This window comes from Plectropomus leopardus, chromosome 24 (genome assembly GCF_026936395.1).
Source record: "Plectropomus leopardus strain MGB_pleo_1.0 chromosome 24, ASM2693639v1, whole genome shotgun sequence".
Taxonomy (NCBI): Eukaryota; Metazoa; Chordata; class Actinopteri; order Perciformes; family Serranidae; genus Plectropomus; species Plectropomus leopardus.
In genome coordinates, this window is record NC_142199.1 from 17,105,450 (window position 1) to 17,128,402 (window position 22,953).

General features: G+C 36.9%; 2 protein-coding genes across 3 annotated transcripts; one reads left to right on the plus strand and one right to left on the minus strand.

The window, feature by feature from the left end:
• The first annotated feature begins 229 nt into the window (after window positions 1–229).
• Window positions 230–10,452, plus strand: lypd6 (LY6/PLAUR domain containing 6). 2 transcript variants are annotated; one of them, XM_088074407.1, is made up of 6 exons: window positions 230–792; window positions 2,067–2,113; window positions 7,192–7,358; window positions 8,439–8,537; window positions 8,644–8,774; window positions 8,880–10,452. In XM_088074407.1, the coding sequence occupies exons 3-6, from the start codon at window positions 7,238–7,240 to the stop codon at window positions 9,045–9,047; spliced, it is 519 nt and encodes a 172-aa protein (XP_087930533.1). In that variant the 5' UTR covers window positions 230–792; window positions 2,067–2,113; window positions 7,192–7,237; the 3' UTR covers window positions 9,048–10,452. The 2 variants fall into 2 exon arrangements, with proteins under 2 accessions (XP_087930533.1, XP_042369377.1); XM_042513443.2 differs by lacking the exon at window positions 230–792 and having other exon boundaries at window positions 1,794–2,113.
• A 104-nt stretch (window positions 10,453–10,556) lies between these two features.
• LOC121962616 (guanylate cyclase soluble subunit beta-2) lies at window positions 10,557–22,950 on the minus strand. Its single transcript, XM_088074403.1, has 16 exons — window positions 22,675–22,950; window positions 22,500–22,594; window positions 21,418–21,578; window positions 20,821–20,920; window positions 20,456–20,622; window positions 20,267–20,363; window positions 19,916–20,019; window positions 19,711–19,812; window positions 19,338–19,431; window positions 18,865–19,061; window positions 18,084–18,207; window positions 17,864–18,012; window positions 16,549–16,695; window positions 15,785–15,939; window positions 14,732–14,913; window positions 10,557–13,946 (listed from the first exon to the last, which is right to left on the minus strand). The coding sequence occupies exons 2-16, from the start codon at window positions 22,564–22,566 to the stop codon at window positions 13,747–13,749; spliced, it is 2,046 nt and encodes a 681-aa protein (XP_087930529.1). The 5' UTR covers window positions 22,567–22,594; window positions 22,675–22,950; the 3' UTR covers window positions 10,557–13,746.
• Between the last annotated feature and the right edge of the window lie 3 nt (window positions 22,951–22,953).

Here is a 22,953-nt window from a genome sequence, read left to right on the forward strand (position 1 = left end):
GCCATCTGTCCAGATATTATGGCACATCTGTGTGCATATGCTACTTAAATTCCTCCAAGGGTCCCAAGTGTGGCTATCATCCTCATTTCTGTCCTGCCAGGGATCCTATATCCAGGCAGGTCAGAGGGCTGCTGCGTGTCGCTGATCATTTCTGACTTTGTCCACAAAGACAACATGCAATGTGTTTCACTCAGGCAATGTAATAAGCAAGCTGTTTGTAGGGTCTTATAATTTGCCTACAGCAATAATGCATGCATGCAAATAATGCATGCATGCAAATAATGCATGCATGCAAATAATGCATGCTCATTATATAGCACAGAGAAGATTTGCTGTTTGATCTCTTTTGATCCTGAGCAAAGCCCTTGAGCATTTATTTTACATATCTGACTAACACTGATCTCAGTATTAGGTTTTGCTTGTTTAACATGTATGTAAGTAGCACTTGATGTTGTGAGTTGCTGAAGCTAACCGAAAATCTTAAATCAGTTCACCCCAAAATCAGAAACACATATTTTTCCTCTAACTGGATGGCACTGGGTGATGCAGTTGGTGGGTGTTCCTGCTCGCAACAAGGTCTGTGGATTATCTTTAGTAACCAGGTCATGATTTCTGGGAGGAGACATTGATGTTGCTCTTTTCAAAACAACATTTTTTTTGCGCTTTAAGCACCAAAACCCGAGTGCCATCTAGTTCTGTTAAATTGGAGAGAAGACGGACATCTCTATGGCTGATATCTTCAACACTCAGCAACCCACAACAAAACAATCTGCACTGATAAATAACACCATGGTAAGAGGAAAATATGTATTTTAGATTTGTGCCTTTAATGCGTAACAAACATATTAATGATATAGTTGATAGAGCTTTATGGATTGTGTATACTGCTGGATAGTTTAATATAAAAGAGCGTCATATTTTACAAAGGTTTGTGTTTAGTGTGCAAAATACCATCTCAGAAAAACGTAGTGGAGTAAATATAGCCACATGTGCCTCTGTTATGTAGTAAAGTAGAAATATATACTACTGTAGCACTGGGAAAACCCTCAAATAAGGTACAAGTACCTCAAAATTGAACCTAAGTGCAGTACTTGAATAAATGTTGTTGCATGACACCACTGGATTATAATAACATTGCCAGTGCACTATTTACCAGTGGTGGAATATAAAGAAGTATATTTACTCAAGTATTGTGCTTCAGTAAGAATTTGAGGAGTATTTTCTTTGCGTGCTATTTTATACGTATACTCAACTCATTTTACTTCACTACATTAGTCTGAAAGTTTTAGTTTACAGATTTTTGCATAAAAACATATAAAGAGTTTAGGAATTAAATAAACGAACAGAAGTACAGCTGCAACGATTAATTGATTAATCAATCAGTCCATTCACAGACAATTAATGAAGTATATACATGTTTTGTTTTAAATAATTTTGAGTTCTATAGGTGTTTTCCTCTTCATTTTTAAAACAATTTTGTGAGTTTTTAATTTTTTTTAAAACATTTTCTTTAATTGAATAATTGGAGTTTTATGGGGGCTTTTTCTATGATTTCTTAAATAATTTTTTAATGTATTGGGTGTTTTTTTCTTCTTTTTTTAAATAATTCTGAGTTTTTGGGTGTTTTATTCTCCTTTTCACATAATTGTGTGTTTTCGGGGTGATTTTCAGGGTGTTTTTTGGATTTTTTTTTCTTAATAATTTGAGAGGGAGGGTGTTTTCTTCTTTTATATATATATATATATATATATATATATATATATATATATATATATATATATATATTATAAGCATTTTAATACTTCACATAAGTACATTTTCCCGATTATACTTGCTTACTTTTACTTAAGTAACTTTCAGTTTTCACAGGGTGGTACTCGGGATCTGAAAACTTTGTCTAACACTGCTAATCACTGATGGGATCCACAAATTGTGTAGAAGATGTGAGCATATTTTTTACTGATCCAAGTGCAGTGTTGCTGATGGGAGTAGTAATGACGTCACAGTGACGCAGCAGCACCCTCCCCCTCTGATCTGGGCAGCTCGTACTTTCTTTTGATTTTCAGCTGCGCTGCTGCGAGTCTCCTGCGGGCTCATCGAGGACATAAAGCCGGTGAGTTTTATTAGAAAGTACCACAGACTGCCTATGGAAACATATTAATTGCATGCGTTTTATGAATGGTCTAAATAAGGGCGCTAATTTAAGATTATGTTAATTAAAGACATTATATTGGAAAACCATTCATGATTTGGATTTGGGATTTTATTCCGCTTGCATTGATATTTCTGAGAATAAATATTAGGATAAATAATCGTCATGTAAGGATACATCAGGATGTGGACACCTCAAATATACAGTTTGATAGTGTAGTGTGAATAGCGCTGAGGTGGTCCTATAAGCTTTTCAATTATTAACGCTGTTTTAATTTATGTGCAGCTGAGATATGAAGCGCACTTTGATCTTTATCGCATGTGCGCTGACACACTAACGCACACAGTGTGTATTTCTATAATTTAATGCCATTTAAATGTAGCCTGCTGTGTGTAAATTTACATACATTTGTCTCGAGATATGGAGTTACATATTTACATTTATTATCTATATTTATTTTTGATTGAGATTATGGTGCTTATCCATGACAGGTCTGTTTGTGATGAATGGAACTACCGTCAGTATTTTTAATGAAGTATTTAAGTGTATGTTTTAAGAAACTCCTACTTGTTTTTTCAATTTTTAACCCTTTGAAACCTGAGGCTTGATTTCTTTCAAAAACATGGAAAGAAGGCAATGAGCAACTTCAAAAGTAATGATGCAAAGTATAGTACAAACTGAGTTAAAAAAAAGTACAATAAAGTACTTGAAAACACATGAGAGACACTTAATTTCCTGCTTTCTGGTGATTTTTTTTATGCAGAAATTTGTGTCTTTTCTGCATCCATATGGTGTTAATGTCTTTAATGTTGTCAAAATAAATGTCCTATTGTTTTTATGGGCCCAGCAGCCACAGGCAAAGACACTGGACTTCAGACAGATGTTGAATTTTAACTTGAATAGGAATAAGGTTGACGAAATTTTAAAGTCTGAATACCTTAATTTCACGATGTGTGGATGTTAACATTATGACGCTGGGTTTTGTGCAACATACCTTAATGTTGTTCATTTTTGGCATGAAATTGCATCAGATGTTGTCCTGACACTGGACGTCACAACCTAAATTCAGCCAAATATCAGCGTGAAATGATGCTGCTGTCCAGCCTCAGGGCCATCAGTAACTTAAGATTGTAGTTTTGCTACTACAGACTGCAAATGTAACTTTGTACACAGTACTCAGGTGTCTCCGTCAACAGTGAAGTGTGAAACAGCTTAAGACACAAGAATGCAACACTCACTGCGATTTCTCTGGTGCAGTCATGTATCTCCGACCTCGGTGCAGAGCTGAAAAACACCAACAGTTGTATGTCAGAAGTTAAGCCTCTGCCATATGTGTCTGCTCGATACAACTGAGCTGCTGAATGTCGGCTGGACTTCAAAGGCAACCCTGGTGGCGTAAATCTCCAATTCTTGTGACACGCATGACCAACCACGAGCAATTATCCTTCATCTAAGGAATTAAATAGTTCACATTTGACAATTTGTTTTACCACCTACAGCAGCCGAGATCACTTCAGGATTATTCTAGTGATTTTTTTAACATTCAGTTTGGATCTCTGGCAGTGCTGTTTATGGTGCTTTCAGGTTTTTCCTTACATTCTCCTCCAACGCCTGAGGTTATAAGCTGTGTTTCAGCACAGTCTCATCAGCTGACACAAATAACACCACCTCATCCATGAGAAAAGTGTCTAGAATTTGGTGAAGATGACATTCACAGTAATATTTACAATGTGTTGGGCCGTTTATGTGTGTTTCACTCATAAATATGAACTCTCTGGCAGCACTGCCTGAGGACAGAGGGTGTGAAGTCATAAATTAACAGTTTCTCTGAATGTTATCTGAACAGTTTTCTTCTGGAAATAACTTACGTCATTGACTTAAATCGTGTTATATGCAGATTGTAATTTATATATAGGGATTTTTTTTTTTTTATAAATAGTACAAAAGTCTAAGGCCACCATGGAATTGCTGTTTTAACAAAATTGTTATGAAAATTGAAAAAAAAATAATATGAAAAATGAAAAATTATTATATAAATTACATTATTCTTAAATATGAAACCTCCCTACACACAAAAAATAATACAAAATTTTGAAAAATGAACACAACAAAAACATAGATAAAAACACCCTAAAACCAAAAAAATAGAATAGAAAGATAGACAGACAGACAGATAGATACAAACAAAGAATACAGAGATGCACAATGCATAAAAACACCAAAAAATTCAGAATAGCTCAAAAAACCAATATTGAGCTTTGGACCTGCATTTTTTTAAGAAGGTCTTTTTTCAGATTATTTATACTGCACCTATTGGACACCTTGAATGCAATCTGCTGTATTTGTACACACCAGAAGAATAGCATTGTAAATCTCATATTATCTGCCCCAAGAGATTTCAAGACATGCTGAGTGGAAAGGGAGGTCACACTAAATACTTGCATATTTAGCCAGCAGCTGAAGTTGTTTTACTCTGAATTATTTTTAATACTGTACACACATTTCCTGCACGTTCCGGTTGTATTTCTGTACAAAAGACTGCTGAGAAATAAACATGTATGATCATTAAAACTTTGCTAAAATAAAGTTTAAGGTGGCCTTCAAGACTTTTGCACAGTACTGTATATTTGCAGAAAACAACCTCTGAACTTCTGATGGCTGATTTAAAGCGTCAGACTTGGCAGATAAACCAAAGTTATCTGTGGTATGAAGAGGTCACAGGCAGGGTTCTTCTTCTCACCAACTTTTACACTCACAACCTGCAAACTTTATCGCCTGTTGTCAGGGGTGACAGAAAGATTTAAACCCCGTTCTCCTTCAGATTCTTTCCTGAAGGAGCTGGTCGGAGCTGATTGAACCCTGAGTGATATAAACCCTCTCCATCCCTCTCCAGTTATAACAGGGAGCCATTGTGCCTAATCCCCACGGTCCTGCCTCTTAGACTTCAACCAAACTTTACTCCAGGCAAGGCTCTGCATCTCTCAGACGGCTCAAAGTTTTTCTTTCAGCAAACAGAATATCATTATGAGCTATACAGTAGCACTGAGGAGCTTAATGAATGCAAGCCCATGGACTGAAAGACTCGTCTGAGTTGTTTCATCGACGTATTAGACCGCGTCTCCACAACTCAGCTTCTGTAGTGCAGGCTAGGTTTAAAAAAAAAAAAAAAAAAAAAAGAATTAAAGGTTAAAACACAACAGTGAGCTAACGGTGTAATTAGACAAAGGCTGTGTCTTTAGACCAAATCACCATGATGACGCACTCACAACAAATGTGACTTCCGGGTGGAAAACTGGCTTCTGAGATATGCAAATGTGGCAGACTCGTTTATTTCTGTTGTCATTTTCAGTTATAAATGTAACATATTAAGATAAGAGTTAAACCAACCGACCAAATGATCGACCAAACAATAAAGTGAGCTATAGAGCTGCTGGACAAAGCTAAAAAATTACATAGGTGTTATATATGAATTGTCTAATTAATTAATTGGTTAATTGTGTCAGCTCTAGTTTGCACCATGCTGTCTTCTTATCAATATAAGCTGGTTTTTATAATAGTCCAATAAAATACTTCAATATTGTGCATCTTTGACATTACATATTACAATGCCAATCACTCACTGCGGTCGAAGTGATAATTTTTTTTAGCTAAAACTCAATAATCAGAGCTTTTGGTGCTGAGAGTCGAGGTATTCTGTGTTCAGTATGGTTATTCTGTCAGCAGCAAAGGCATGGATCAGTGTTATTGGGGCATGCATAATGCTAAAAAAACAAGCATTTACAACCACACAACGCCGGGGGATAAAACAGTAACTGGAGTCAGAAAGGCATCTGAACTCCTCGCTGATCTTACACTTCTGATGTCAGGGGGAAAAACCAGGTCATCTGGTGTTTAATTCATTGATTGACATCTCAGCAAATCCAGGAGGAAGATTTATAAGAGAGGGCTGTCCAGGCTGTGCTTGAATACTTCGCTGGATGTTATAACGCCAAGAAAAACAACTTTGATGAATATAAATTTAGGGTGACAGACTTCTGAGTCGCTTTTGTCACAATTCAGTGGATGTGCTGGAAAGATTTCAGATCTGTAGGACACACAGGGGATTTATGATCATTTTTTTAAGTTCAGAGTGTGAATGTCTTCACGTTATGATTTATTGTAATAAACCATGCCTACTTTAAACAATTATTACAACATTTCATGCGTAAAACAAGTTGTGAAACCTAGATGGTGCAGTAAAGGTCACTGTAGCTGAATTCCTGTAGCTGGCAGAATATCCCAAGACTGCTTCGAAAAGCTCGGACGATGCATCCGAAAACGGGCACCAACTTTGAGCAAAACTGCACACGCTACTTTTGTTTCATGAGTATTTACGAAAAACTGATTTAAAAGACAAATGTTTAACTTCAAATGGGACTGATCTCTTCCTCCGATCTTAAAGGGCCAACACTGGGCACTTTATTAATGGGGCTGTGAATCTATTTAGCAAAGGAACTGATTTGGAAGTAAAGGAGGTCTGTAAGGGGGACATTTCCTCCTCGAGCAGACCTGCTGTTCTAAAGAAGTCAGAGTAAAAGACAACACACATGCTGACTCTGCTCTACTAATAAATGACCCACTGCATGACAGAAAAAAAACCCCATCTGGCAAGCAAGGCCTAATGGTGAAATTCCCAGAGGGCAAAGGGAGCTTGTAATTGAAACATTACTCATGTCAGAAGTGACAGTGTTAATAGTTATAATAGATGTCTTCCTGTCCTTTGTCTGTAGACTGGTAGGGGTCCTTTTTGACGTTTAAATAATGAAGCGAGCTCACAGCATGAGCAGCACACAGTTGATCACTTTAATAGACTAATTCTATTATTAGATGCTGGCATCAGTTTTCTCAGAAGTTTGCATATTCTCTGTTCACTGCAACTATAAAAATGAAGAAATACACATTTTTTTTTGATAAAGTCTGTTCATTTATAATCTATTTTTAGACATGCCTCCTGCGGATATATATGTGTTTCAGCATTTCATGAATCTTCTCTCCCACAGAGTTCGCCTGCCCAAACAGAAAAGTGCATGAGGGAACATTGGGCCGATGATGGAGGCCTGGCCGACGGTGGCCTGGGTCCTGCTAATGACCAGCATTGCTTATTGGCTGAAAACTGTCCAGTCACGGGACTTCACCATGATGGACATCATCCAGCTGCATCCCTCAAGTAGGAGCATAATATAACTTCATGCTTAACATGTGATTTAAATGTATAAACATTCCTGGAAACACTGTCACATCTGTGATAAATACCAACAGACTAATCTATCAGCTGTAACAGCAGTATAAAAACAGAGCTGCGCATGTAAATATAATAAGTGGTAACGGTATGGTATGATTTGAATGACTTATATCGCATTTAATATGAAATTAACATCATCCTAATCAAAAATATATGGTGAACTGATAATGCATAATGCAATCTGTGGTTTTATAGAAGCTTTTTTAGAGCCACTGTGGACAAATGGACCAGAAAACACATTCAGTGAGAGCCACAATTGTGTAAATAAAGTAAACAATATTGCCGCTCAGATTTTCTGCATCCCTGATTAACTGTAGGTTTCTGGGTCAAAAAAAAAAAGGCTTTGTGATTCACAGAGCTTCATAAGGTGGCATTTATGTCACATCACACCTCAGCAAGTTGCATTAAGGGTATTTATAACATTTTCTCTCAGCTGATAATCTGCATGGCTCGCATACTGACTCTGATTATAAAGTGACAATACTCAAAGAAGCTGTGAAAGGAGATTTTCAGCTGATTTCAAGCTGAAACTCTGCATATAACCTGCTCCTGACCCGGTTAAGTTTGCTACAGAAGTTACCATGGTGATCCAGCCCCCTTTATAGTACAGGAAACCCCAGCTTTAGACTCAACATACCTGGTTTAGGCACTAATCTCGCTTCATGGTATCCGTCTCTGGTGTCACTTGACTTAGCGGGCTGAAATTGGCATGAAAGAAGACATACTTGGTTGAATTAGCATTCAAATTGTGCATTCATCCAAAGTAAATAAAAAGATATGAAGAAAATGTCCTTATTCTTTTTAGTGTTAGAGGTGAACAATTTAATTTTTAAAATGATAATGCAAAATGAATATTTAAAAAAGCATTTAAAAGTGTAGCTTTCATCTGTGTTTTATATTCCATCTCACAACTTGTCTCCTGTTTAATATGCAGTTTTCATTTTGTTTGCTTTAAATTCTATTCATTCAAATAATTTAAGTGTGTGTGTGTGTGTGTGTCCACAGCTACACCTCATCCTGGCGGCTTCAAATGCTTCACATGTGAAGATGCCGCAGATAACTACGAGTGTAACCGCTGGGCACCAGATGTTTACTGTCCAAAAGGTGAGAGATCAGAGTTTTCTCATATGTTTCCATGTTTCTACGCTTGAATGAGTGGATGCAAACTTCTTTCCCCAAAAATACCACTCCTGTGTCCTGTGTCTTTCAGATGCCAGATACTGTCACACACTTCACATGATGGATAACCATGGAGACAGCGTGTCTGTGACCAAGCGCTGTGCAACCCTGGAGGACTGTCTGTTTACCGGCTGTGCTGATGTCACTGATAACGGCTATCAGGTACGTGGAGATTAAGGTGACCTGATGCTCATGATAAAAAAAAGAAAGAAGTCACAGAAAAAAATCATGCAATCAGGGCGTTTTCTTACCATTTGAATCCGGCAGATGTGCTCGTCCTGCTGCGAGGGGAACATCTGTAATGTGTTGGTGCCGAGGAATGCGACCAGCGCCATATTCTCCTCGACGTCTCCTCTGGTTAGCTCGAGTAGAGGGTTTCTTCCTGCGACGCTAAGCTACATCATCGTTGGCATCCTCATAGCTGGACATGTTTGAGAGGGAATCTCTGCATCTGCAGGACATATAATGCATATTAAACCCCAACTTAATAAAGGACGCTCTTTGTGCAACTGCAAAACTTGCTAAAGGTGAAGAACACTGATAAATGTATTTCCTAATCTCATGGTTTTCTCCCCAAAGAAACAAGAAACATGCATTGTCAGATAAGGGATTCATGTTTATTTCATCCTCAGAGAACCAGATTGATTAGATTACCTTCATACAGACATTCAGAAAGTCACATAAATGCTGTTTTAACTTTAGAATTTATTGAATATAAGAAAAAAATGTCACTACCATATTCCCTTCAAGTTAGGTTCCTGTCTTCCTCTACAATAATTTGTTTGAGCTTTTTTATGTTAATTTATTTACAATGAGTGTGTTGTAACAGTATTCATGTGACCATGTTGTCTAACTATGTCAGTGCGTATTTTCTGTGTTTATAATATTAAATTGATTACAAAATACATAATCCTTCTATTTAATATGTTATAGGAGAGTCTAAAATAGAGACTAATGTTATATGACATAATTGCACTCGTCTTTGGGCGGGGAGGGGTCAAAGAGGTAGCAAGACACAACATGACAAAGAAGAAATGAAATGACATCAAGGAAATACAAACAACCAGAAGGAGACAATGAAATGACCACGAAGAGAAAGAAATGACAAAAAAGTCACGACATGAAAGATAAACAAGACAAGACACAAAAAAATATCTGAAAGAGACACAAAAAAAAAACAACAGAAAGACTCAGAATGACCACAAAGAGACACAAAATCACAAAAAAAGTCACAAAATGATCACACAAAGTATACAGATCAGATACAGATCCTGGCTTCCAGTTCATTTTAGAAATTTAACAAAAAGAAGATTCAAACTCAATTCACAAATCAATTGAATTAATCAATAACAGAACTAAAATGATCCACTTGGCGAAATTAACTTAAAGAGGGTCAGTTTCTGAATTGAGATATTTTATTTATTCATATTTTAGCCTCTATCAAAAAAAAAATATTCTAGCTTCTGGGGTCAACAACCAAAAGAGTGCAGTTATCAAGGTAGCACTTCACTTTTCCAGATGTTGACACCCCTACCAACACCAATTGTAAGCCTCTATTAATAGGATATTTTAGCTTTAGGATTCTTCAGCGTTCAACAACTAAAAGAGTGCAGCTACCAAGGTAGCACTTCACTTTTGCAGATGTTGACACCCCTACCAACCCCTATTGTAAGCCCCTATTAATAGGATATTTTAGCTTTAGGGTTCTTCAGGGTTCCTCAGGGTTCAACAACCAAAAGAGCACAGGTACCATGGTAGCACTTCACTTTTCCAGATGTTGACACCCCAACCAACCCCTATTGTAAGCCCCTATTAATAGGATATTTTAGCTTTAGGGTTCTTCAGGGTTCTTCAGCGTTCAACAACCAAAAGAGCGCAGCTACAAAGGTAGCACTTCACTTTTCCAGATGTTGACACCCCTACCAACCCCTATTGTAAGCCTCTATTAATAGGATATTTTAGCTTTAGGGTTCTTCAGCGTTCAACAACCAAAAGAGCGCAGCTACAAAGGTAGCACTTCACTTTTCCAGATGTTGACACCCCTACCAACCCCAATTGTAAGCCCCTATTAATAGGATATTTTAGCTTTAGGGTTCTTCAGGGTTCCTCAGGGTTCAACAACCAAAAGAGCGCAGCTATCAAGGTAGCACTTCACTTTTCCAGATGTTGACACCCCAACGAACCCCTATTGTAAGCCCCTATTAATAGGATATTTTAGCTTCAGGGTTCAACAATAAAAAAGTGCAGCTACCAAAGTAGCACTTCACTTTTCCTGACCCTCTGCTAATGTCTCCTTTCTGTTGCACTAGTGTGTCTGTGTGCACAGAGACAGAGACACACAGACTGTGGAACACAGCTATAGAGTGTTGGGGAGTTTTGTAGCTGTGATGTCACATTCAGGCCTTTATGATGAAATATGTTCTACAGATTTCATCATAAATGATGAAATATGTTCTACAGATTTCATCATAAATGCCGGAATTCATCATTGATCACTTTATGAATACTGCCAAGACAGTGATCAGTCCTCGGACAATTTCAGCTTCGATGGATGAATTACATCTAAACAGCTTTGAATTGCCAGTGTTAGGGAAAAACCAATGAGATGAAATGCTAAATAAATATAATTGAATTGTTCTTGTTACAATCAAAGCAAGCATATCCATAATGGAAGATAGTTGTTCTGGGCACACAACATACACGTAAACAATTCAGTGTTCATTGTAGATACCATATCTAAAATTGCTCTTAGATTATGGATATCAAAAATTAAATTATAGGTATTTAAAATCCAATTCTACGACGGAGGATTAGGGCCACATTAAGGGAATTTTTTTTTAAAATTATTTACGAGATTAAAGTCATTAGTTACGAGAAAAAACTAATTATTAACGAGAAAAAAGTCATTATTAATGAGAAAAAAAGTCATTATTTACGAGATTAAACTCATTATTAACGAGAAAAAAGTCATTATTAATGAGAAAAAAGTCATTATTTACGAAATTAAACTCATTATTAACGAGAAAAAAGTCATTATTAACAAGAAAAAACTCATTATTAACGAGAAAAAACGTCATTATTAATGAGAAAAAACTCATTAACGAGAAAAAACTCATTATTAACGAGAAAAAAAGTCATTATTAATGAGAAAAAAGTCATTATTTACGAGATTAAACTCATTAACGAGAAAAAAGTCATTATTAACGAGAAAAAACTCATTATTAACGAGAAAAAAAGTCATTATTAATGAGAAAAAAGTCATTGTTTACGAGATTAAACTCATTATTAACGAGAAAAAAAGTCATTATTAACGAGAAAAAAGTCATTATTAACGAGAAAAAAGTCATTATTAACGAGAAAAAAAGTCATTATTAATGAGAAAAAAGTCAGTATTTACGAGATTAAACTCATTAACGAGAAAAAAAGTCATTATTAACGAGAAAAAAGTCATTTACGAGATTAAACTCATTATTAACGAGAAAAAGTCATTAACGAGAAAAAGTCATTATTAACGAGAAAAAACTCATTATTAACGAGAAAAAGTCATTATTAATGAGAAAAAAGTCATTATTAATGAGAAAAAAGTCATTATTTACGAGATTAAACTCATTATTAACGAGAAAAAAGTCATTATTAACGAGAAAAAAAGTCATTATTAACGAGAAAAAGGTCATTATTAATGAGAAAAAAGTCATTATTTACGAGATTAAACTCATTATTAACGAGAAAAAGTCATAATTAACGAGAAAAAACTCATTATTAACGAGAAAAAAAGTCATTATTAATGAGAAAAAAGTCATTATTTACGAGATTAAACTCATTAACGAGAAAAAAAGTCATTATTAACGAGAAAAAAGTCATTATTAACGAGATCAAACTCATTATTAACGAGAAAAAAGTCATTATTTATGAGAATAAAGTCATAATATTCAAACCTGCTGCTTTTGGAGACACTTGTTAACATGAGGGCTACGGAGGATTTGTTTCTTGAGACACAACGAAACCCCTCTGAATAGCCCGTAGATGCATTCAACGATAACCCTGCAGTTGACCAGTCCAGCCGTATTCTGTGTAATGTTCCAGTGTTTTGTGAAATGTTGCAGTATTTTGAGAAATGTTGCAGTGTTTTGTGAATATTGAAGTATTTTCTGAAATGTTGCAGTGTTTCGGAAATGTTGCAGTATTTTCTGAAATGCTGCAGTGTTTTGTGAATATTGAAGTATTTTGTGAAATGTTGTAGTATTTTCTAAAATGTTGCAGTGTTTTGTGAATATTGAAGTATTTTCTGAAATGTTGCAGTGTTTCGGAAATGTTGCAATATTTTGTAAAATGCTGCAGTATTTTCTGAAATGCTGCAGTGTTTTGTGAAACGTTGCAGTATTTTGTGAAATGTTGCAGTATTTTTTAAAATGTTGCAGTGTTTTGTGAAACGTTGCAGTATTTTGTGAAATGCTGCAGTGTTTTGTGAAACGTTGCAGTATTTTGAGAAATGCTGCAGTATTTTCTGAAATGTTGCAGTATTTTCTGAAATGTTGCAGTATTTTGTGAAACGTTGCAGTATTTTGTGAAACGCTGCAGTATTTTCTGGAATGCTGCAGTGTTTTGTGAAACGTTGCAGTATTTTGTGAAATGCTGCAGTGTTTTGTGAAACGTTGCAGTATTTTGTAAAATGTTGCAGTATTTTGTGAAACGCTGCAGTGTTTTCTAAAATGTTCCAGTATTTTGTGAAACGTTGCAGTATTTTCTGAAATGCTGCAGTATTTTCTGAAATGTTGCAGTATTTTCTGAAATGTTGCAGTGTTTTGTGAAACGTTGCAGTATTTTGTGAAATGCTGTAGTATTTTGTAAAATGTTGCAGTATTTTGTGAAACGCTGCAGTGTTTTCTAAAATGTTCCAGTATTTTGTGAAACGTTGCAGTATTTTCTGAAATGCTGCAGTATTTTCTGAAATGTTGCAGTATTTTCTGAAATGTTGCAGTGTTTTGTGAAACGTTGCAGTATTTTGTGAAATGCTGCAGTGTTTTGTGAATATTAAAGTGTTTTGTGAAATGTTTGTATGGGTTAGTGCTGTTGTAATTTAAGTAATGTTGTAATGTTTTGTATAACACAAAACTCAGGCTCAGGAGATTCTGACTCACAATAAAACACAGAGTCTACTGTTGAAATTGCTTGCTGACGTGTTGTCGATGTTGTCGCCGGTGTCATACGGCGCGGTGATGTCCCAGGCAAAAGGAGCGACGGAGTCTAATCGGCTGGGGTCCGACGCAATGTCTCCATCTGAGAATGTGTCTCCTGGCTCAGTCTCAGTCCTCACATCAGGCTCTGTGTTGGACTCTGAATAAAAGGGAATTTTTTAAGACTTTTGATTGAAGAAAAAAAAAAAAAACATCACCCACGCCTGAAATCTTGTGATCTATTATTCCTTAAAGTCCGTACATCCACCAAATACACAGCAAGTGAAGCTCCACTCCACCATTTCTAAATGTGTTGCCTCAAACGTCACTGCTGCTTTAGGAAATTAGTATTTTTTTAAGTTTTACAGCCAGACGATGTGCTAGGGGATTAAAAAAAGAGCATGATTGAGAAACATGGCAACGATTGTAAAATATTCTGAGCAAATTGGTGCAATTTCTATCAAAAAAAAAATGCAATGTGCAACTTAAAAAATGTTCCACAAACTGCAAGAAATTAGTAGATTTAGAAAAGTATTTTAAACAGCTAGGGAAAAAAAAATCAAGGGAAAAATTGTATTTCTCATTGTCATAATTCCATATTTAAAAATATGGATTATTATAATTTTCAAGCACTTTTTTTAGGTCTTTTCCTTGTTTATTTTTTTATTTTATTTTGCTTTTTTTTATTATTTATTTTTTTAATTATTATTATCTTATTATTAATTCGTATTTTTCTTGTACTTTTTTGCTAATTTCTTGCTAATTTTTGGATCATTACAGATTGCTTTCTTCCCATGTTTTTGACAGAAATCAAGCCAATTTATTTAGGCTTCAATGTAATAATTTTAGCATTGCACAATAAGTTTGAAGCCCTAAACCTTTAAATCTTGTTTTTTTGGCAAAAAATGAAAGAAAATCTCAAATTTCATACATTTCTATCTTTACCTTTTTTGCTTTGGCCATAAAGGTGCTCCTTATAAAGACAGGCCCATCCTTCCTCTCTTCCCATGATGCAATCTTCTGACACCAATGGGTTCCCCAGCAGGAAGTAAGTGGTCATCTGGCCTTTGCCCTTCACCTCAATCTGCCCTCGCTCTCGTATGATGAACCCAGCATCCTTCAGCTCACTACAGAGGGGAGCGATAAGACGACAGTGCCACAGCTTTAAAATAAATAAATAAATAAATGAGTACTTAGTAGGTTAAAATCCCTTATAAGTTAAATAAAAAAATGTAATCAAATATAAAATAAAATACATTAAAAAAATCATTAATAGGTTAAAATCCATTAAAATTTAAAACATAATGTAATCAAATAAAAATAAAATAATTAAAAAAAAATCCTTAATGGGTTAAAATCCCTTAAATCAAAATGTAATAAAAAAAATTAGCATTCATTGGTCTCACACCCAGGGGTCATTGAATTTTGAAATCATGCAATATGACAACTTCTGATAGTCATACACATATATCTCTTTATACACCTGTTCTGGATAGAAAAAAATGGTAAAAAAATAGTGCTTAAAAATGTAGAGGAAAACACACGTATATTATACATGCCTTAAAATATAAGATATAAAATATAAGCGCTTATGATAAAAAGTGCTGTAAAAACATGTAAAATATTAAAGTGCCAAACCAATTCAAAAATATTAGGTGGTAGGTGGTGCAAATATCCACATACAAATACACGTAAACACACATATAGATATTTGTGCATGTGTAAAATGTGGAAATTCAAAACATTAAAATGTAAATAATAGGTAAAAATGTATCAAAGTGCAGAGTCCCATCTACAGGTGGTACAATCATTATCATTAATTCATTAATTTATTTATTATTGAAGTTTTCCAATTCAAGGGTACCTACCTTTCTCTAAATGGAAAATAAGTACTTCAATTATTTAAAAAAAAAAAAAAGTTGTGCAATAAGAGTCTCCAGCTGCTCCTTAAAATGTTGATTAGTCTTAGGGCCTGTGTACACACACACACACACACACCTAAATGTGGAAGTGCTGAGGTGAATGTGGTCAGGGACTCCATGACTCTCCATCCTGGACGCCGTGTTAACAGTGTCTCCAAACAAGCAGTAACGAGGCATCTTCTCCCCCACCACCCCAGCCAGCACCGGACCGGTGTGCAGACCCACTCGGATCTAAAATATTCAGACACACATGGTCAGCACATACACTTTAGTGTGAAATAGTGTCGTAGAAAATCACAGTAACATTTTCTGAATAACTTAAACAGGGTAAAATGAGCTTTAACGTCGGAAAAGGTCCAAATTGTCCATTTATAACGATTAGAAGAACTTTGGGTGTCCCAGTGTCATGAGATATGCAGGTTGGAAGCTGGTTCTAACTGGACTTTGAGTCCAAGTGGACGTTTGTGCCAAAATTGAGGAAATTCCCTTAAGGTGTCCTTGAGATACCACTTTTATGAGAATGAGGTGGACTTAAGGTTGCAGTTACATTGACGTTTGATAATTAAATTCTAATCAGTTCATCCCTGAGTCGAAGTGGACGTTTGTGCCAAAATTGAGGAAATTCCCTTAAGGTGTCCTTGAGATACCACTTTTATGAGAATGAGGTGGACTTAAGGTTGCAGTTACATTGACGTTTGATAATTAAATTCTAATCAGTTCATCCCTGAATCGAAGTGGACGTTTGTGCCAAATTTGAGGAAATGATTTCAATGTCTTATTGAGATATTGTGTTTACAAGACTCTAAACTTGTTAGTTCACAAATAATGAAAAATTCGTACCTGTATAGGTTTGCCCGTCACAGGGTTGGTGACCTCTCTGGCAGCTATCTTCATACCCAAAGCAAAGTTTGCAACTCTGTGAGCGTGGGTCTCTGTCGGGACTGGAACGCCACCCACCACCATGTACGCGTCACCGATAGTCTCCACCTTTAGGACCAATAAAGCCAAATATTTGATTTAGCAATGTGAAATTCACATGAACACTTGCATATTTTAATTTAACAGATTGTGACTAATATTTCATCTTTTACTGCCATCAAAACCATGTACAATTTAGAGCAGTGATACTCAACTTATGGCTCACAGGACAAATCTGGCCCCTGAAAGGGTGCTGCGTGGCCCCCAAACATTTTGTGATTCAAACTGGGAACTGTTTTTGTACTTTTAGTATACATAAGGTGCCACAGGACATTAAACAGCATCAAGATATAGCTTGTTTATAAAAAAAAAAAAGGGCCAGGGAGGATCTCCTGCACCCCCCGCCAGAGGTCCCAGCTAAGCTCCCAGTGTCCTAAAATCCAAAAAAGTGCTAAAATACAAGAAATATCCTATAAATCCTAGAAATAATCTCAAGTCCTAGACACCTATAAATGTCATAAAATGCAAGAAATATCCTAAAATCCCATAAATGTTCAAAACTCCTATACATGTCCTAAAACCCTGGAAACATCCTAAAATCCAAGGAATGTCCAAAATCCTAGAAATGTCTTAAAATCCTATTAATGTCCTGACATCCTGGGAATATCCTAAAATCCGAGGGATGTCCAAAATCCTAGAAATGTCTTAAAATCCTATTAATGTCCTGAAATCCTGGGAATATCCTAAAATCCAAGGGATGTCCAAAATCCAAGAAATGTCTTAAAATCCTATCAATGTCCTGAAATCCTGGGAATATCCTAAAATCCGAGGGATGTCCAAAATCCTAGAAATGTCTTAAAATCCTATCAATGTCCTGAAATCCTGGGAATATCCTAAAATCCGAGGGATGTCCAAAATCCTAGAAATGTCTTAAAATCCTATTAATGTCCTGAAATCCTGGGAATATCCTAAAATCCGAGGGATGTCCAAAATCCAAGAAATTACATAAAATTCTATAAATGTCCTAAAATCCTATAAGCATTCTAAAATCCTAGAAAAGTGTGTCAACCTAGAAATGTCTGAAAATCTTAGAAACATGCTAAAATCCAAGAAACGTCCCAAAATCTCAGAAATATCACAAAATACTAGAAACATGTATGGGGCTGCTGCAAAAGCGGCCCCTCCAATAGATGAAATACACACGCGAGGTTGATAAAACGCCTGGAATTTCTAATACCTTGTAGATGTCGTGTATGTTGGTGAGTCGGTCAAACTTGGAGTACATGGAGTTGAGCATGTGGACGATGTGGATGGGCTCGCAGGCGGCACAGATGTTTGTGAAGGTCACCACGTCGCTGAACAAAATGGTGCACACCTCGAACTCCCCTGAAAAAGATGAAAACTTTGACATAAAACACATACGTGGAGAAAGACAGCTGGTCGACGGACGAACTAACCCGCCTCTACGCTTTTTCCATCTTTGAGCTGATTGGCGATGTGGCGTGGCAGCATGGCGTACAGCAGAGTCTCTGTCTTCTCTTTTTCAGCCTCTAGGTGCCGTGACAGGATTCTCAGTTCCTCCTAGAGACAGTTAGACGCACACAAACAGGGAGAAACAATGGGGTAACCTACTTTTTGATTCTCACAACACTGGAAAAAATATACCCCTCAAGAAACGCTGTCCCGGTTACTCAGCTTACATTGCAGGGAACTAATTTCTACCACCGTCCCAGTCCTAGTCCAGTGTTCTACGTCCAACAATATAACCAAACAGTAAGATTTTCTACACTAAAATACTGGAAATACCAGAGAAATATATGAGAAAAATGTATGTTTTCAAAGGGAAATTTAGCCGTCATAACCCTGTTTAATACACATCAGAATTAATGATGCTGTGCTGACATTTTAGGAAAGGATTGACTGTCAATTGGCAGACAATTTCGAAAACTATTTATTTTTAGTTATTTTAATATTTATTACTCTTGTTGTGGACGGCCCTTAAAACCCCAAAACGTCAACCTTTTGGCGACCGTAAAGATAAATCATCAAGGTCAATGTATCCTCTGTGAATCATCAGTAACTGTAAAAAAAAGTTTAAAGTAATACATTCGACTGTCCTTTAGATATTTCAGTCTGGACCTAAGTGGTGTACTGCCACTTCAATTAAATACTCTTATTTTTGGGCTGCCTCTCTGGCCAGGACTCTCAAAAAAGTCTGAGCAGACGATGCGTTCTTACTTTTTTCCTCTCCAGCTGGTTTGTGAGCTCAATCTCTGCTAGACGTTGATGGTTGAGGAGAACCAGGTCTCTTGTGACATCGTGCTGGGCCAGATCGGCCAAGTGGAGGCCGACATCTTGAAGTTCTTGGAGCCTTCGGAGCTTCGGAGAGCACAGGTACAACATGCAGCGGAGAGACTCCATCCACAACATCTGACCTGCAGAGAAATGAAACACAGCGTTTCAGCGCAACCTTTAGAATGCGATCAGTCTCTTTTGGTATCGCCAGTGTTTCTGCCTTATTTCGCTGTTGAGATCACTGAACCGGTCGAATAATTCCCCGTTTAAAGTACCTACCGATTTTCCACCCAAGTCTAAAAAGACACCATTTGATTCTGAAGTTGATTTGGTTGGTTCCCGTGTCTATAAAACAGCTAACAGTGTGGGGTGGTGCGTTCATGAAGGGTATTGTGGTCGCGTTTCTCATAACCGACCTCTGAGTTTGAGCGTGGTGTGTTTGTCTTTGTAGCTCTTCAAGACAAACTGACTGTTGATGAACTTCCTGATGCTTTCAATGGTGAAAGTCACCTGGGGGACAGAGACAACGAAAATTCATGTTTATTGCTGCCTACAAACCTTCAAGAAATCCAGGAAACTTTCATGTCAGCCTCACTGTCAGACCACCAATCAGAATGAAAGCTAAAATATTAATATACTCAACCAAGGACACTGGACCTCTTAGTTTAAAAAAAAAACCTTTGGTTACGACTTGTAGATGTCCGGATAAGATCAGGACCTTGGGCAACCCAGCGATCACCCTAAATGTGATTCAGTTCTACTCTACTTTGTATCTATGACTGTGTTTACCTGCGGGTGTATTATGGTGAAGCATTGGTCCAGCGTAGCATCTCTGGCCTGGAGGTCTGGAAGAAACTTTTGGATGTTCACCCCTGTCTGCCGGACCTTCAACTGATGGACAGCCCAAAACAGAGACCAGAAACAGAGAAAGACAGATCATGAGTTGAGTCAAACCAAAAATACTGCAGCGAAACACAAATATATGGAGACTTACATCTTCATCAAAGACAATATGGAAGGGAAAAGCATTGCAGAAAGCTTTCTCTTCCACCCACAGTTTTTTTGGGTAGCATGGACTGAAGGTGCAATGGAGGTTGCCTGAAATAAAAATCATTTTTTAATCAAATGTTATCAGTGTTAGAGAAGCTGCCCTTCATAATTAACAAAGAACGTTGACTGTGGTGATGGCCAAATGAGGCATCATGAACCTCTTTGTTGACCAAAGAGTGCCATCTAGTGCTCAGAAAAATGTAGTTAATGTCTGTAGGTATTCAGGTTGCTAACTGAGGTCGTGATCTAAGGCTTTTAAAAGCAAGAATTTTAAGTACAGACTTAAAAAGTGAACCTTTATCTGGTAGAACCACAGCTCTGATCAGGTCCCAGCCGCTTTTCTTCCCAGCCATTGATATACAACGCTCCCTCATTGTTCGGAAAAAAGCCTCCTGAGGGAAAATCACACATAGCAAAGGTGATCCAAGAATCAGAAATATACATATTATACACATATAGTAACATACTATGTGCATAAACCCACCCCCTTATGACCGGAATCGTCTCTTTTCTTGCAAGCTTCTTTGGTCTGTTTGACCAAAAACACAACATGCTCTTTCTTCCCAGTGCGCTCGTTTTCCTCTGAATGGTTGAGAACCACCATGGTCACTTTGCTGTCAAAAAACTCTCTGGCAACCGCCTCAATGATACCTGGAGCAAGGTCAAAAAATTTGGGCAGAAAGGAATAAAAAGGAGTTTGCAACAATGGATGGGATATTGTGAAAAGTCAGAGTGTAAAGCAAAAGTTTAGTTGAAAGGTATTCACATTGCTATGATAAAGAGTAAATTCAGCATCAAATTCCGCTTAAATTGCAAATGGGAATTTTTTGGGACTGTGGTTGTTCTTACCAGGTACGATATGGTACAGGCCCTTTCGGTCAGAATAGTAGTGAAGTAGCATCTTCCCATCGCCTGTTATCTCCACTCGGAAAGACGGTGCATTCATCTCCTTCAAAACAAAGAGTGCGATTCAGTTTAAGTTAAAAATAAAAATAAGCATGAGATGGATTTTAGTCTTATGATCAACAGACAGAGGCTGAGTTATCAATACGCCGCATGCAGCTCAACAATGACGTGAGCTTTGACCTGTTTTAAAAAATCCAAATTGCAGTAAAGTTGCAAAGATTAGACAAAATTGCAAAATTCACCGGGTTTGGCGTCCACCTGGTTAAAGGGTACTCCCTTTCAACTCTTTTTTGGTCTTCACCAACTCCTGAAGTTAAAATCTGACTATGTTGAAGTAGACGTGCAGTGCAGAAAAACAGTTTTGCAACGGTGAAATTGAGAAAACCCTTTTGCATTTTAGCATCTCTGGTTCCCTCGCCTCAAAGTCAGTGGATTTTTTTGGTCAGAAGCCTTAAATAAGGTCTGTGGTTAACACTTTCAGATGAGACTTTTGTGTTTTGCAGCCCGTACAAAGGCTATAAATGATGCTGATGAGCGTACCTCATAGGACAGAGCCAGGTAACTGTGGAGAGCATCCAGATTTCCAATGAATTCAATGAGGTTTCCTCCCAGCGTCCTCAGCATGGTGTCGTAGCCCGAATGCTTACAGAAACTGAAGAAATGTTCGCCGAAAAGCTTCAGAAATACATCTGCAGAGACATCTGAAACATGAAAACACATACACACCAAATTTAGGGTAAGGGTTAAACCAAAATAAAAGCTTGTCACATTTTTGTAGATCTGTTGTACATCTGTTTGTTTTATTGCAGCACTGATGAGGACAGAAATTCAATTACAGCAGACTCCCAAAAATATGTACGGGCAAGATAATAAGCCCATTGGGAAGAGTATTGTACCCTGTTGGCATGCTCTGAATAAACAATTCTTGTTAGGTTTTACACATCTGACCTCAAGGGCCCACTGTTTTCTTCTGATATTGTTTGGAAAAACAAAAAAAAAGGAAGTGAAATTTAACAAGTAAGTGCCATATTCTGTTATTCCCAAAACAAAAAGGAAAAAAAAAGGAGAAAAAAAAACATGTTTTAATGTCCTTAATTTTCAGTTTTGAGGCTGTGATTGTGCATTCACACATAAAACACCTTGTGGGTGTAACTTGTTGGATTTCATCGGGGACGTTGTTAACACTTGAGTTAACACATGCACACATGGAGTTCACGCCACACGATTTCATTTTGTGCAAAATATTATTCACGGTAAATATGATGTATTTTTCCATCAACAGAAAACCACATATTTGCTGTGTAAATTACAATGTAAAAGTTCTCTGGTTAATGCACTAATTTATTTAATCATTTATATCAATTTCCAAATGTATTCTAATACTATTACAAATGCGTCTTTTATTTAAACTTCTTGAAATATAAAAAGCTTCTTTTATGACGATATTGTGTGCAAAACTGGCGCAGAACACATATCCAGTCCTAACATGGCTACACTTAATAAAATATGTCAGACTGGTATGAAAAAATGTCTGATAAGAGCAGAACGCAATGGAAGCCAAGCACCGAAATGGTTACAAAATAAAACCAAATACCTTAATTTAATGGAATTTGCAGTCTTACCCAGTAGTGAACAGGCCTCTTGCACCAGACTCAAGGTCAAGACATCGCTGTACACCGTATAAGTCATGAAGGGATCCTGGATCCCTAATATAGAGCTATGAAAAACAATTGATCCTTATTAAATTTGTACACAATTTGACCATAAATGACCAAAATGACCATAAATTGACCAAACCTCAGTTTGTCCCAGGTCTCCTGGCCAAACTTCTCTGTCACCAGAGACTGCAGGCAGCTGTTGATGAAGCCGTACTGCAAAGAACTCAAACATCTTAATATTTCAATTCAATGTCAACTTGTCAAAATGCAAAGAAATACTCACCATTTTTGTGTAATCCTATGCAGTGCATCAACCACGACTGCAAATGTCGAATGGTCTTCATATTGCACTGTCAGTCTGTGTCTCTCTCCTTTTCCCCGCCTCATTTGTATACAGAAGTCTATAGAGACACAAACT

Bases quoted from the DNA above. Each gene is read 5' to 3' on its own strand.
- lypd6 (XM_088074407.1), top strand. From the start codon at position 7,238: ATGATGGAGGCCTGGCCGACGGTGGCCTGGGTCCTGCTAATGACCAGC. The intron at 8,538-8,643 runs GTGAGAGATCAG...TGTGTCTTTCAG, and splicing joins AGATGTTTACTGTCCAAAAG to ATGCCAGATACTGTCACACA. The intron at 8,775-8,879 runs GTACGTGGAGAT...TGAATCCGGCAG, and splicing joins TCACTGATAACGGCTATCAG to ATGTGCTCGTCCTGCTGCGA.
- LOC121962616 (XM_088074403.1), bottom strand. From the start codon at position 22,566: ATGACTTATACGGTGTACAGCGATGTCTTGACCTTGAGTCTGGTGCAA. The intron at 20,020-20,266 runs GTTCACTTTTTA...TTTTTATTTCAG, and splicing joins TGTGGTTCTACCAGATAAAG to GCAACCTCCATTGCACCTTC. The intron at 16,696-17,863 runs GTATTAGAAATT...TTGGTCCTAAAG, and splicing joins ACATACACGACATCTACAAG to GTGGAGACTATCGGTGACGC.